Consider the following 16,533-nt stretch of genomic DNA (forward strand, 5'->3'; position numbering starts at 1 on the left):
GAGTGAAGATAAATTGTTGATTGAAAACACCAGTATTCTGAATGCCAATTCTGGCTCTCTGCTTAATTTGCTATGTTACTTTCTTTTGTATTCTTTCATTATTCAAAAATAAAAAGGAGCAATGTGCATATGAAAAATAGATGTTAAGGAGAAATTCGCGGATGTTAAGCTTTGTAGATTTTGCTACAGAGTATTTCAAAATGAGTATTTGTATTTCTCTTCGTGGCAGCACATTATTACTAAGAAATAAAGAGCTGAACTCCTTGTATGGACAAATCTCTGGTAGAGTGATTTTGGCACTTAGAGAGGCACATTAACTACTTTAAGTCCCCAGAGCTCCATCATTGACTACATTATCCTTATGGAGCACTCTACAGCGTCTGCTCCCAGAAATGCAGAGGCACAATGGAAAAGCAAACCTTTGCTTCTGGCCTTTCAGTGCCTAAAACAATAGACATGAAATACTGTGCACTTGCAATGCTGCCTAGGAAGTAGGACATTTCTTTGCAAAAGCATGTGTTAATAGAACTTTGATGTCAGTTTTAAAGAGTCTATTCTGTCTTCAGTGTCTGAAAAGGTAAATATTGATCTTAAGCAACATGAAGCATATTCCCATCTCCAGAGAGAGCATTAATATCTACACAACCTTCTTTCTGTAGGATGAAGAGCTAGCAGCATGAATGCTGTCAGTGCCAGACAGAAAATCATGATTAGCCTTATTCCTCTTCTTCATTCCCATTCCATCAGAAATAAGAGCTTTCAAAAAAAAGAGTCTATCAAGGCATTATCTGCCTTGGTCTATGTTCTGTTTGTTGAAATCATTAGCATTTCTCAATCATTCAGTAAGAAGCATCAAAAACAAAACCACTTTTGACAGTTCCCACTGGAATAAAAAAGATACGACACCGATCCTTACATTTTCATCCTCAAAAACGATAATGATCCCTTCTGAAAGAAAATGATACAATTTTCAAGGAGCTGTGATTTTCTATCTCCTTTGATGTAGTCATCAATGCCTTTTCAACAGATGTTTCATATAGAGTCCATGTCAAGATATTCATGGTGATTCAGAAGAAATAGATGATACCCTTCAGACCCTGCTCTTGGGTGGCTTAGAGTCTTGTGGTTTGGGAAAGACAAATAGAACTCAAATTACTTGAGAATACTTAGAGGTAATTTAATGGTTTTAAGTCTTGCGTTCAAATTTACCTTCAACCTTACCTCTTTTCAGCTGTGAGATACACTTATCCCCTGGAACCTCAAAATTCTCTGCAAAACAAAGATAATGTTAGTAATTATCTCCTAGGCTTGCCATGAAGATTGATAAGATAATGAATCATGCATATAAAGTATTTAGCTTGGTGCCAGACCTCCAAATAAGTACTTAAAAAGCAGTAGTTATTTTTACTTGGTAAAGGTTGATAAGTAATAATTATTAGGTCCAGCAAGTTTTCTTCAAAGTGGCCTTTGAGAATTATATGACACACTTATATTCATGAATTGTAAATATGTACTGTTTCATATTTTCTTAACAGGCATTTTAAATTGTTGCTTGGCATACAATGTCGGTCTCCCAGAAGCAAAAATATTTTCCGGTCCTTCAGGTGAACAGTTTGGCTACGCGGTGCAGCAGTTTATAAATCCAAAAGGCAACTGGTAAGAATATTCTCTTCTTTATGGTTTCAATAAAAATACAAAATAAATTTCATATTCGACTTCAGTTGCTTTTTCAAATCGGTGCCTGACTGTACTATAAATGGGTAGCCCTCAAAGATCCTTAAATGAACAATTTTTCTTTGAGAGTTGACAGTGCAGGCTGATCATTAATGGAATGGTATAATGGTTCGTTTTTTAAAACCTAGATAGAAAATTTTCTCCAGCTATTCAAAAGCAAATTTATAATACCAGTTTTGACCATTTAATACATAGGTAGGTGTACTGATAGATAGAATGATAGATTTGTCTTCATTTCTTATCATGTAAACTGACATTCATTGAACTTTGTAAATCATCACCTAGTTATTAATGCTATCTCTGGGTCATTTCTAAATGGTAGAATTGTTACCTCATTTCCTTCTTTAGCAAGGTTTTGTCTACTCGCTTCATTCTAAAGTTAGCCTTCTCCCTTCCATGTGGTAAAGGGTCCTCACAAACATCAATGCAAAATGTACAAAGGTGACTTTCTCTAGAGTATTAACACCTTTCATTTTTGACCCAAAGTGCCCCCAGTCTTTTCATGCCGTGTGATGGTTACATTTTCAAACCATGGCTGTTCTACCCAGGTGAAAAACAACCACCTCGATGGAGATGGAAATATAGTTTCACATAATAATAATGCAAATGAACCCTGAGAGAGGAGGTGATTGGAAAGGTGTATTGGGAAGACGAGCTGTAGCTCCTGTTCTGCCAGAGTTAATGCACGCTTGTGGACATGAGTCCCACCACGGGGACCTCATCTGCTTGTTGTAGCAGCAGGCTCCAGACCATCCCCACTCACCCTGGAACTTCAGATTCTGAATCTGCTTTCTAGAGCTCTTTTCAAAGCTTAAATAGGCTTTTGGCTTATCAATAAGAACTGTAATGTATGGCCAAGTGCAGTGGCTCACACTTGTAATCCCAGCGCTTTGGGAAACTGAGGTGGGAGGATCACTTGATCCTCGGAGTTAGAGAACACCCGGGCAACATAGTCAGACCTCATCTCTGTTAAAAATCTAAGAAGCAGCTGGGTATGGAGGTGCATGCCTGCAGTCCCAGGTACTCGGGAAGCTGAGGTGGGAGGATGGCTTGAGCCCAGGAGTTTGAGGCTGCATTGAGCTATGTCGGCAACACTGCAAGCCTGCCTGAGTGACAGAGTGAGATCCTGTCTCAAAAAAAAAAAAGGAAAAACCATAACTGTAATTCATAAGCCTTTTTTCTGTGTGAACTTCTGTTTGATGCTCTAAACAATTGAATTCAAATAAAGGCTCAGGATCACATGTTGGGGCATATCTGTCTATTTGATGAGGAAACAAAATGAAATCATCCCCTGAGAGGGCGGCATTTCTCATGAGACATCTTGGAGGATGTGAATCGTGAGCTGGGTTTTAAACAGTGGGGATGAAGAGGCTGGAGGTGTTATTAACTAACGTGAGGAGACCTGGAAAGCAATGCAGGTAGAGACAGTTTGTCAGTCATCTTGGAAGGCTATAACATCTGGTTGGAAACCAGATTAGCAATTACTGTAACTATTTGGGATACGAGAGAGAGTTGCATGTCCAACAATTATCAGATGATGCTCTGATAATCATAAAGTGATAAGGATGCTAGAAAGATGATATGGTTGGTATATTTTGACCTTGGAATCCAGCAGATGAAGTAGCTATGACCCACAGTTGAGCCCTAATTATTTTCCTCAGACTGCTGTATTAAACAATCCATTCGACATCTCCACTTTAATGCCTCATAGACATTCCAAACTTAACTGAGAGAACACAGCATCTGATTTTTTGCACAAGCTAATGAGGCCAAAAATCTTTGACTCGTCTTCTTCCTCCTCTCCTATATCTTATCCATGAGCCAGTCCTGTTAATCCTATCACCAAAATACTGATTATACCTGGCCGTTCCTCACTGTCTCTCCTGCTGCCACCCTGATGGAAGACAACACAGCTCTTACAGACACCCCTGCAGCAGCTTCTCGACCTGCCTTCGGCTTCCCTTCCTGCCAGCTTTATTCTGCTCTGCTCCAGCCAGTGTGAACTGTTAAAAACACAGCTCAGCTGGGAACAGTGGCTCATGTCTATAGTCCCAGCACTTTGGGAGGCTGAGGCAGGTGGATCACTTGAGGCCAGAAGTTCAAGACCAGCCTGGTCAACATGACGAAACTCCATCTATACTAAAAATGCAAAAGTTAGCCGGGTGTGGTGGAGGGCACCTGTAATCTCAGTTACTTGGAAGGCTGAGGCACGAGAATCGCTTGAACCTGGGAAGCAGAGGTTGCAGTGAGCTGTGATCACGTGACTGCACTCCAGCCTGGGTGACAGAGCAAGACTCCATCTCAAAAAACAAACCAACCACAGCTCACTCCCTAGATTAAAATTCCTTGAAGGATGCTCTGTAATTGGGTGTCAGCCTGTTTCTCCTATTACCATTTTTTACCCCTTCTCCTTTGCTTTCTGTGCTCCACGGACTATGTCTTTTGTCTGTTCCTTGAACATATCTAGCTCATTCCTGCTTCAAAGCTTTTGTACATTCTTTTCTTCTGCCTGGAAGAGTCTTCCCCAAGATCATCACTTATATAATTGGTTTTCATCTTTCAGTCTCAGCTCAAATGTCTCCTCCTCATAGACCTTTCAGAACAGCTGTATCTATATAGCACTCGACTGCTCTCTGAGTCACTCTAGCCTTACAGATGGATTTATTTTCTAACAGTTAGTACTATCTTAAATGGTCTATATTTGTTTATATACTCATTATCTGTCTCCTGCCACTGTCTCTGAGTTCAGGGACACTGTTTTGTTGACTGCTGTGTTCTCAGCACCCAGAGTGATATCTGGCATGGAGTAAGGAATCAATAATTATTTGTTAAATGCTAAATGGAAGTCCTAATTCTAAATGATTCATCCCAAAGTGAGCTACAGTAGACTGACTTAGGAAGTATGCGCTGAAAGGGAGCTTCAGAGGCACTCCACTGTTCTACTTTATAGACATGGCCTAGCTGAGGACATCTGGCACTGAGTTTGAAGTGAGTCTTTTAAGTAACAGCTTTCCTGGGCAGAGTAAATCTAATAGAAAGAGCCACCATCAGTAAAAGACATTATCGAAGGTGATGAGCCTTTCAACGATTGTAAGGGAACCCAACCGCTGGCCATGCTGCAGGTTGGAAGTTAAACAAGACCAAAAGGGGCACAGAATCGAGAGGATCCCAGCAGGAAGAGTCCTGGGAATGTGAGAGGCAGCCATATCTCTTTTCTCTATCCAGGATTCCCTCTAAGTATCAAAGACATTTTTAAAAGACAAGTCTATTTGCAGTTTATGGTGAGATTCTAGTGCTGGTAAGAACAGGGACACTGGACATTTCTAAATCCTGCCCTGACCTTCTCATGACATCCCTGAAAGAGGTACCAACACAGGACAACAGGTCTGTGGAGCAAGTCACCAGTTTCTTATTGGCTGGACTGGTGCTTTGAACTCCAGTATTGAGCTTTCTGGCAAGGTGTAGCAGTGAGTGTAGGCTCAAGGCCTAACTACCAGATGATACAAGCAAACCCCACCATGCAAGAGGAAGAGGCAGCACCTGTCTGACCTGAAGGGCTGAACCACAGGAGAGAGAACAAAAATTGTCCAGGCAAGTCTGCCTGGGTCCTTTCATTGATCTGGTCTTATGAAGTGAAGAAACAAGAGAGACAAAACCATGGGCATGATCTTCTAAACTGTGTGAGGCGCAGAAAGTGCAAAACATAGTTGTTGGCCTTAAGGAGTGTGGAGCAGAGTCAATGAGGGAAGATTTATATGCAGAATAGGCAACTTTGAATAATACAGACGACATCACTCAATGTAAACCCCTTGGAGTTAACAGTGTTTGTTTTCTTTTAGTGTCACTAGCTATAATAACTTAATATTGAGAGCTCATTTTTTTCCCAAGGCCTGGATCATTGGAGAGACAAGGTTTTCTCATGCCTTCTGTCATTTGCCCAGCCCTGCCAAGGTACCTTGCCACCGAGGGCAGGGCTGTGGCCAGGATCCAGGTGGGTAGGTTATCCTATGACAGTGCTAGAGTGGGCCACATTAGGACAAGCAGTCTTCACAACTCTCAAGCTCAAGGAAAATCATATGAAACTTGGAACCCAGCATTGCCTGTTTGTTTTGACGATGGGCCCTGTGCCCTTCTCTGCTCCTAATTTATGACAATTGCATAGGCATTATGGAAGTAGCAGATGTGGGAAGGACTGTTTAAACAGTAACTTTCCTTCTGATACTAATCAAGTTAGCTTTGGGCACAGAAAGTGGTATGACCGTGAATTCCCTTAACAAATCATTGAGTCCTTTTTCCATGGATTTATCATATAGTACGTGCATGCACATGTGTGCACACCACACATACACACACACACACATACACACACACAAAACTTGGTTTTCTTTATTCCCCTACTGCTTATTCTGAAGCTGTCATTTTGGTACCTTTTTCTTTCTTTCTTTTTTTTTTTTGAAATAAAAAGACGGGGTTTCACCATGTTGTTCAGGCTGGTCTTGAACTCCCAACCTCAGGTGATCTGCCCGCCTTGGCCTCAAAGTGCTTGGATTACAGGCATGAGCCACCATGCCTGGCCTTGGTACCTTTTTCTTCTGCTTACTTTGACTTTCTTTATAATCTGTCTATCTAAGCCCTGACTTCACATCTTTCTCTCAGACAACTCATTGAAGGCTCCAGTCTGAGTATCCTTAAATCACACTCTGTTATTTTTAAAGTACAATTTTAGCTCTTTCAATGTGAGTCATGTTTCTAAGAATTTATAGGCATATTTACACCAGGATCTACCAGATTTTAACAAACTAATCTTAACTCTTGTGCTAGTTTTATTTATGAGATTTTTATTGCACTATGAACTTCAACTCTAGAAACAGTGGTGATATGGCTTTGATAATTCTGGAGACTTTTTAACAGTCTCAAGTGGGCTAGATAATTTTAAAGCAAGCTGACCTCCCAAGCAGAGTACCTGAGCAGCCCTCTGGCTGTCAGTAATATTGTGGTTGGTTCTCTTTTTGGTGTAGGCGGAGGACCATCCTGCTTCAGAGCCCTCACTTTACACACAGGATGTTCCAGTGTGGATGATGCAATTCTTATCACAAACAATCTACAAAGGATTGAGATATGTTTAAAATCATTTCCCGGAGTTTGTGGTGATACGCACTCTGTTTGTCTAATCCTAAGGCCTGTTGCAAGAACAATCTGAGCTCACTACATGACTCAAAAACCAGAGAAACCTGCAATCACTTGTGTGACGAGAACTGACTGGGAATTAGGGTATTTCCAGGTGTAGAAATGTCTTTCATTCTAGCAACAAGTGCATTCTTTTTCCTTAAAAAGAGAGGAGAAATGTAAAAAGCATGTGTCATAGGAAAAAAAAAATCCACCTATATATGAACTTATAGTTTTAACTTTTTAATTGAGAACAATTTTAATAAAGCCCTATGTTTGTTATAAATATACCATTGTCATCCACAGACGTGCCTACGAGAGAACTTTAAATTAAAAAATAAGAAAAGATGTTTAATTCCATAACAGACATCAAAGATTATGTCACATGATGCTTTGGAAATAACAACACCTGATATTTATTGAGTACTCTTTCTTTGCCAAACGTAATACCCATAATGACTCTAGGAGCTTTGCAAAACTATTACCCCCTTTACAAATGAGAGGAGTGAGACACATTAAGTAATTAACCTAAGATTACAGAGCTGATAAGTAACAAAGATAGGGGAAGCTAATGCAAAATGAGATAAAATGTTCCAAATGTACATATTTTTGTAAGCATCCAAAGAGGAGAGTGACAGGATGTAATTGGCATTTATAAATAATATTTAAATTTTATTTTCACATAAATTGATGAAGTAAGAGAAACTTACAGGATCTTGAATGGAAAATTCTGTTACAGAATTTCTAACATCATGGGCTTTACCTTCAAGTGTTTCCTGGGCAAAGATGATGGTTATCATCCATCTTTTCATCCTTTCATAGACAAGAATTTCTCATATTAATATACTCAAGAGCTAGAGCACAAAGGTTTTACCCTCAGCTTCCCCACTACTCCCTGAGTGACTTTAGGAAAGTCATACAACTTCTCTGGAACAGAAAGTGTGCCATCCCTACCAAACTGAAATGTTATGAGCACCTTGTGTGAGAATAAAAGTGAAGTACTTCAGTGCCAGGCATGGTGGCTCACGTCTGTAATCCCAGCACTTTGGGAGGCCAAGGCAGGTGGATCACTTGAGATCAGGAGTTCGAGACCAGCTTGGCCAACACATGGTGAAACCCCATCTCTACCAAAAATCTAAAAAATTAGCTGGGTGTGGTGATGGGCACCTGTAATCCCAGCTGCTCAGGAGGCTGAGGCAAGAGAATCGCTTGAACCTGGGAGGTGAAGGTTGCAGTGAGCCGAGATCAAGCCACTGCACTCCAGCCTGGGTGACAGAGTAAGATTCCATCTAAAAAAAGAAAAAAAAAAAAAACTAAAACCCTTCAAAAAGGAAAGCACTGTGTATAGGTGAGGTATTCTCATTGGTACTTTGTAAAAAGCTAGAAAAAGAAAATCAGATTTTTATAAGTGGGTCCTCCCTACCTCTTCACATCCTGTCAACCGGTTCTCATCTTCATGGATTGGCTTCCATGCATATTGGATTAGCTTCAGTCCGTTTCTTCTTCTTCTTGGCCAACAATGCTATTCCAGTCCCCTTTCCAAAATAATCATGTCTTTGTCTTTTATTATATAGCCTTTCAAATATTAGTCAATTATCATCCTTTCTGTCTCTTTTCAAAGGATAAAAGTCTCTTGCCATTAGGTTGTCCTGGAAGTGTCATTTAACATGCCAACTTCATTTATTCACAGAATATGCTTTTATTTTTATTTTATTTATTTATTTATTTTGAGACAGAGTCTCACTCTGTCACCCAGACTGGAATATGGTGGCTCAGTCTCGGCTGACTGCAACCTCTGCCTCCCGGGTTCAAGCATTCTCGTGCCTCAGCCTCCCAAGTAGCTAGAATTACAGGCATGTGCCACCGTGCCCAGCTAATTTTTGTATTTTTAGTAGAGATGGGGTTTCACCATGTTGGCCAGGCTGGTCTCTAACTCCTGGCCTCAAGTGATCCCACCTCAGCCTCCCAAACTGCTGGGATTACAGGCAAGAGCCACCGCACCTGGCCCTGCTTTTATTTTTAATTCATAACATATATATATTCTTTTTCTCCTTCCATTCAACTTTATTTTTTACTAATAACTAAGTCCAGTGTTTGATTCTGTAAAGATTTATTTTAACTATGAAATACTTATTAGTAATGTTTGTAAATAGTTATTAGGCTATTGCTGTACAATTAAGCCATCACTCAACACTATTAATACAAGTATCCAAAGTGGCGTGTCTTATAGCAATATTGATAACTCGCCAGAGGCAGAGGTTGCAGTGAGCTGAAATCACAGCACTGCACTCCAGCTAGGGTGACAGAGTGAGACTCCATCTTAAAAAAAAAAAAAAAAAAAAAAAAATCTATAATAGGAAGGACACTTTAAGTATCCCCTGCTTTGCTTCTTCATTCCTTCACTCTGGATACAAGTTTGTGTGTGCACCTACATATGAATACATGCATACCCATTGTTTGTGACTTGCACCTGGGACAGATATGTTGCTTCAAAATGTCTGGGGTGCTTTAATGATCTATAAAAATCCTCCATGCTTCACCAGCAAGTCTTATAATTTTAAGCTTTTCTCTGTGATAATGTGTGAATATCTGTTTCTGGAATAAAGTTCATTTACAAAGGTGATTGGGACTTACACACACACCTTCCTAGTGTCTGGTTGTCTAAAACATTCCCATCCATCTAACTCCATCTCAAGAAGGATCTAGGGAATGCTAAGTGGCACAGGTGGAAACTCCTTATTAATTTGCTATGCCCCATATGATGGGAAAGCAAACAGTGCTTCTCTAGAAGAGTTCTTAGGAAACTTAATATGATAAAAACAGCCAGCAATTTTGAACAAAAGGACAGGGGTATACTATGTAGGCTTTGCTTTCACTTAGACCCTTAGAGTCAGTTTCTTTAAATGAAAACATAAATAGTCATACACTTGACTTCACAGAGTGTTTATAAGGATCAAAGGAGATAATGCACATAAAAGTGCTTTATGAGCTGCAAAGCAGTTTACAAATGTTGCTATTCCAGTTTTTATCATTGATGAAATGGCCATCTGCCAAAGCACCTAGTTGAAAGGTACTAGCTCATGAGCTTTGATTTGCAAAATGTGGTGGTCTTAAAATTATCCTCCTCTCTCTCTGCAATAGCCAAGAATAGGAAATTGTATCATCACGAGGCTTGAGGGTTAGTATTTTAGCTTTTGATTGCAACTTCAGGAAAACTGCATGTTGGATGAGAAGAAGTAATATAATCACTTTTATTGATTATTTTTCTTCTAGTGCTAAGGCCAATTTCTGGACTTTTTATGAAGCAGAACAGTAAGCTTAAGATGTTTTAGCAATAGTGAAGTTGGTGTACTCTTTATTATGAAATGGAAAGACGTTGAGGGTTTAGCCATCCCACTAATTGAGGAAACAACGTGGAAGTCTAAGAAGTCTGAGGCAGCATAATGAGGCCTAAATACCAAAATCGCCTTTCAATATATCCCAAAGAATTTAACTATTACATTTATAATAGCAGTATTTCCAACTAAGACCTAAAAAGTGAAATTACTCTCTTTACTCATCTTCTTTCTTCCCAGAGATGTGCAGCCTTCACGGGTGAATTCTTTCCATCGCAAACTCATTATACGTTTACCAGCAGAAAGCAAGTACCATTTAGAACTCACCAAGCACCTTGTGTTGTCCATGCCTGAAACTAAACAATATAAGAAACAATATTTATATTTATATGCTACAGGCTTTGAAAATTTTTACCTCTACATAGATATCATGTAGATACAATCAGTTTCTAATCCAAAGTAAAATATCCCCTTGGATAGGTGGCTCATAGACCTCAAACTGAAAATATCTCACAATGAACTCTTGAGCTCCCCCCATCACAAAACCTTGCTCTACTGACAGCACTCCCTTTAATCTGATGGTGGTGACTAGTTTCTTTCAGTTTCTCAGCCAAACATCTTTAGGCTCTCTTTGACTCTTATTCATTCATTCATGCATGCATGCATTCATTCATTCAACAACAAACTCCTCAAGAAGTCCTGTGGCCTCTTCCGTCACACTACATCTAAAACAAGACCACCTCTTACCACTTTCCCTTCTGCCAGCCCTGTGTGAGCACTCCACCATCTGTTGCCTGGGTGATTGCAGTTGCCTTCCAGGTACTTTACCTGACTCACCTGTGCTCCAATACAATCATTCCCAACAGCGTGGCCTTCAAAATTCTTCTAAAATATGTCAGGTCACATCACTGCTGTACCCCAAACACTCCAATGGCATTCTCATTTCCCTCAGTCAGAAAGCTGAGGCCTTCTATTAATAATTACATACAAGTCACTACATGATGTATCATTACCAGTAGGACTACTGTCTCCTTCCACTTCACCCTCACTCATTCTGTTCCAGCCTCAGGGCTTTTGCATTCACTGTTCCCACAGCCTGGACTATACTTCCACTGGAGTCTTAAGGTTCATTCTCTAACCTCCTTCAAGTCTTTACTTAAATATTTCCTTCTCAGTGAGGCCTTCCCTCACCGTTCCAATAAAGATTATACTGCTCTCCACCTCACACTCTTAACTCCAGCCTGCTGTTTTTCTCCCAAAGCACTGATCACTACCACTGTATGTTTTATTTACTTAAGACATTTATTGTCTATTTTCTCTCACTAGAATGTAGGCTCCACAGGCTAGAAACTTTTTACTGATTTATTCACTAGTATATACTCAGTACCTGAAGGAGGTTTGGCACATAATAGGTCTGGCCACCACGTATAGGACTGTATACTACCCAAGACCTGAACACACCGTTCAAGGAGTGGTGTCCCCTGGAGTTGTATAGCATTTCAGTCCCTAAGAGCACAAGAAACATTCATTATAAAATTGAATAAAACAAAATGTGTTGCCCTACTCTTTTAAGTACACCTCTGTCAGTAATCTCTGGTAAAATCTCTAGTATTGAAGAAGCGCTTGGAGAATTTACAGACTCACAGACCAAAGGAAGATATTTATAACAGTCCCTAGATTGTGGGTTTCAAATTGTCCTACCTACACCACCATAAATACCGCTTACTAACTACACAAAGTATTTTGAATTCCACTGGAGGTAGGCAAATTGGCTATGTTTTGGAAGTCTACATAATCACTATTTTCCCACAAGATAATTGAACAGTAAGTGTTATTTAAAGTAGTCTTGGAAGAATTCCCAGTTTCACTGGAGGAAAAGAAAAGTTTATATCTTGGGGTTTTGTTTTGTTTTTTGAGAATCAGCACACCTGCCTGTTCATGCAACTCTTTTGTCTGGTTGGGATTAAATTAAATCCATTACTTCAAAGAGGTTTCACCATACTTCAATAGGTATATTCACCAACATATCCTATTTCCCACTTTGGTAACAGTCTCTTCTGGTGTGTCTCTTCCTGCACATAAAATTTTATAGAGAAATATAACAGCCTCCCTCATCTTGCTGTCCGATTAATTTCAGAATGTTACGATTTTCTTGGAATAGCCATTGGTGATGTCATAGCCTCTTCTTATTGGGATGAGTTGACAGGAACTAGGATTTCACCGAAACTTTAGGGTGTAAATGAGGAGGAGAGTCTGCTGGAAATGTTTCCAATAAAGGTGGTAAGCAGAGGCTGGTGACTTCTCTGTAGTCACCACCATGACCTGTAGCCTACTTACTAATGTGGTTCACAATATTTAAGAAATGAGGCATATATGATGAGGAAACGCTTGTTCTTCAAGAATTACCAAAATGGTCTGGTTTTACACTATTTTCTATTGCCTTGTGTTAAGAGTTTAAGATAGCATAATACTGTCAGAGATGTATTTGTATGTATCTTTCAGGGAATTTCATGTGCTCTCACATCCTTCTTGTTAAGTGGCACACAACGGCACAGATGCTTACTTCTTTTCTTCTTTCTAATTAACCTAAAAGAGCTGCAGTTTCCACAGAGGTGGAGGTGATGTTCTAACCCCTCATGAACTGCAAAGTTACCAAATCCTGAATTCTTAGATAAGGTGGTAGGAGGTGAGGGGAAGAGTGTCCAGGGAGTGCTTAGCTGATAGAAAAAAAACAAACAGTCTTCTCAGGGAGAAAACGGCTAGTTGTGGTAGCTTAGCTACCAAAGGCTCTGATGAACAAAACGGTTAACTTTAGATCAGACACACTTCTCTTTTGTTTCTCAGCCAGCCTCTCTTGGGCTGTGGTGAGGATGGTTGAAAATGTGTGTAATAGAATCACCCGAATTTGGCATTTGCATTTGGTATTGTCTGAACATACCCTGTTCCTACCTGCCATTGAGGACAATGTAGCCTGGGCCCCGCAGTATGGATTTGTCCTCACAGGACAGCTGTGCCTGGTGTCCAGTCTGCAGCCCCTTCATATGTCACACAGCCACACACCTCTTCACATAAGTGTGGCCTGACCTCCTGTGTCTGTCTTCTACTCCATGCTAGTTCTACAACCCACCTCATCTGCTAAGATCATTTTCCCAATCTGGGCCCTGTGCCAGGCCTTCCTGCAGCTAAGAGGAAGGACACTAGCCTAAGGATTAAGAACCTGGGTTTCAGAACTTGGTTTTCACTAGCTATGTGAACATGAGCAAGTCACTCATCTCTCTGTGTCTCAGTGATTCCATCTGTAAAATGGAGATAAGATCATCTCCGGCAGCCTGGCGCAGTCGCTCACACCTGCAATCCCAGAACTTTGGGAGGCCGAGGAGTGTGGATCACTTGAGGTCGGGAGTTCCAGACCAGCCTGGCCAACATGATGAAACACCGTCTCTACTTAAAAAATGCAAAGCTTAACTGGGTGTGTGGTACATGCCTATAATACCAGCTATTCAGGACGCTGAGGCAAGAGAATCACTTGAACCTGAGAGGTGGAGGTTGCAGTAAGCCAAGATCACACCACTGCACTCCAGCCTGGGTGACAAAGCAAGACGCCATCTCAAAAAAGAAAAAAAAAGATAATCTCCAGCTTCTTTTGCAGATGAAATTAGATAATCTTTGGAAAGCCTTACACAGAGTAGATGTTGCAAAATTTACTATAATTAATAGGAAGTAATTAATGAATGCCAAGAGGCAGAGCCACACTTCCTATGATAATTTCTTGCTGTAAGCTGCTATTTTGTTCTCTACAATTACATTTTAAGCTTTTGTTTGAGGAAAAAAAAGCCAGCTTGGTGCGTAATAGATATGCATAGACTGAGTCACAAACAGATGACACAACACCACCACAGGCACAGTATGTACGATGCTTTCCTCTCAACTTGGTTGATTTGTTGTTTTTTTGCTTTTACTTGGATCAAACAAGCAAAAATACATGCTCCCCAGTAAGAACAGAAATAGGGATTTTCTTTGGGAGGCTGAGGCAGGCACATCACCTGAGGTCAGGTGTTCGAGACCAGCCTGGCCAACATGGCAAAACCTCCTACTAAAAATACAAAAATTAGCCAAGTGTGATGGGACGGGCCTGCTGTCTCAGCTACTCGGGAGGCTGAGGCAGGAGAATCGCTTGAACTCAGGAGGTGGAGGTTGCAGTGAGCCAAGATGACGCCACTGCACTCCAGCCTGGGCAACACAGTGAGACTCTGTCTAAAAAAAAAAAAAAAAAGTAAGGATTTTCTACTTAAATTTTCCTTAACCTAGAAATTCCTTTTTAAATAATAACATAGAATCATCCATTCATTTGTTTGTTCTTTTTTAAAAAAACTCATTTGTTCAACAAGTGGTTACTCATTGCTGTAGCCACAGAATTCCTAACCCTCATGTACCTTTCCTCTCTAGTGGGGGATTTAGTCAGTAGGCAGGCAGCTGTGGGGCAATATCATTTTTTTTTTGAGATGGAGTGTCACGCTGTTGCTCAGCATGGAATGTAGTGGTGCGATCTCAGCTCACTGCAGTGTCTGCCTCCCGGGTTCAAGCAATTCTCCTGCCTCAGCCTCCCAAGTAGCTGGGACTATAAGCACCCACCACCACGCCCATCTAATGTTTGTATTTTTGGTAAAGATGGGGTTTCATCCTATTGGCCAGGCTGGTCTTGAACTCCTGAACTTATGATCTGCTAGCCTCAGCGTCCCAAAGTGCTGGGATTACAGGCGTGAGCCACTGTACCCGGCCCTGATTTTTTTGTTTTTTAATGGGATAGGGAAAGGTCAGAGGCTATGCAGGTACTTAGGAAAAGCACCTTACCTAGAGTTAAAAGAGCCGGGGGACTTCCTAGAGAAAGCAGTGTCAAAGGGGAGACTTAACTAATGAGTAGACATTGCCAGGCAAGAAACAGCATGTATGAAGGTTTAGAAGCAACAGAGACTCTGATTTGAAGGAGGAGCAAAGTTCAGTAAGACTGAAATGTGGTTTCATGAGGACACATAGAAAAAAGACAGGCTTAGAGAAGAAAGTTGGAGTGAGGTTCTTTTCTTTTTACACTTTAAGATCTGTCCAGCATGCAAAAATCAGAGTTAATGCTGTGTAGTACTACTATGAAGTGCAGACCTGTACAGGTGGAGAAAATCAAGGCTCTTGAAGACAATTTTCTCGGTACAGAATCTATAAGATTCCTAATTTCTTCTGAGCTATCATGAATTTGAAGGACATCAGATTTGCTCAAGCACACATTCCAATTCTGCACTGGTTCCCTCCCTTCATTAAAGTGACTATTGGGACTTACTAATATCCAACATTCAGATTTCTATCTTTTTCAAAAGCCTTAACCTATCTGCCTGGTATTATTGTAAACCTGACTATGGTAATATTTTAATAGGTAAATTATGCTAAATTACTTGCTCATAAGAAGAAAAAATCTTTCGACTCTAACGTTAATTAAAGCTAACTGAATTAAAGTATGCTAGAATGCTCTATGTTACTTTGAGAATAATTTTATAAGATGAACAATGAGAGAACTTATTACTGAACTATTAACTTTCAAAATAATCTATATTTTCCTTTTTCCATGATTGTTCATGCTGTTCTGCCTGCTAAGACTTCAGGCTAAAGCCTTTATCCTTCAGTGTCCATTTTTGTAACCTTGGATCATTTCAATGTTTTTTGTACCAGAAAACTAGGTCATATATTCCAGGTCGTTTGAATTTTTATTTTACTTGTCACATATATCTAGTTTTACTAGATTTGAAGACAGCAGCCTGCTTTAATCCTTTTGTATCTACTATCCCTCTTAACATAGGGCATATGTTGTTTGACTGATAATTATAAAATATATCTACAGAAGGCTCATGAAAGAATTTTAGTTTCTCAGATATTTTCATCCTTCCCAACCTTGACATGAAAAAAATTGAAGCAAATATGCTTCCATGTTAATTGAATGCTGCTGAGTAACTAACCTGCTGCAGTTTCTAAAGATCAAACTGATACTTGGCTGCTGGGCTCTTTCTGTCTAATCTTCTGTGGTTCTAAGTGTCAGGTGAGTGTGCTTCTGCAGGAAAACCCACAGTCTCTAGGTGAAGTTCTGAAGGAAGTGAAACTAACCAAAGGAAGGATGTGAATGCCAGTCTCATCCTGCATTCTAGATACATGCACATTGTTATAAAGAGAGCCTATAACATATTTGTTGTGTATTTTTGCTAAGTATCCCCTTATAAAGACAGTTACCATAAAGCCACTAAGATAAGATATCTGCTCT

General features: G+C 40.1%; 1 protein-coding gene across 2 annotated transcripts in view; it reads left to right on the forward strand.

The window, feature by feature from the left end:
• The window catches only part of ITGA2 (integrin subunit alpha 2), a 109,410-nt gene that overhangs the window by 36,473 nt on the left and 56,404 nt on the right, over positions 1–16,533 (forward strand). For both annotated transcript variants that reach the window (XM_064375968.1, XM_064375969.1), the window contains one exon: positions 1,536–1,656. In XM_064375968.1, coding sequence (XP_064232038.1) covers positions 1,536–1,656 — 121 coding nt within the window. The remainder of the gene's footprint in view (positions 1–1,535; positions 1,657–16,533) is intronic.

This window comes from Aotus nancymaae, unplaced genomic scaffold, assembly GCF_030222135.1.
Source record: "Aotus nancymaae isolate 86718 unplaced genomic scaffold, 86718_ANA_hifiasm-v0.15.2.pri h1tg000014l, whole genome shotgun sequence".
Taxonomy (NCBI): domain Eukaryota; kingdom Metazoa; phylum Chordata; class Mammalia; order Primates; family Aotidae; genus Aotus; species Aotus nancymaae.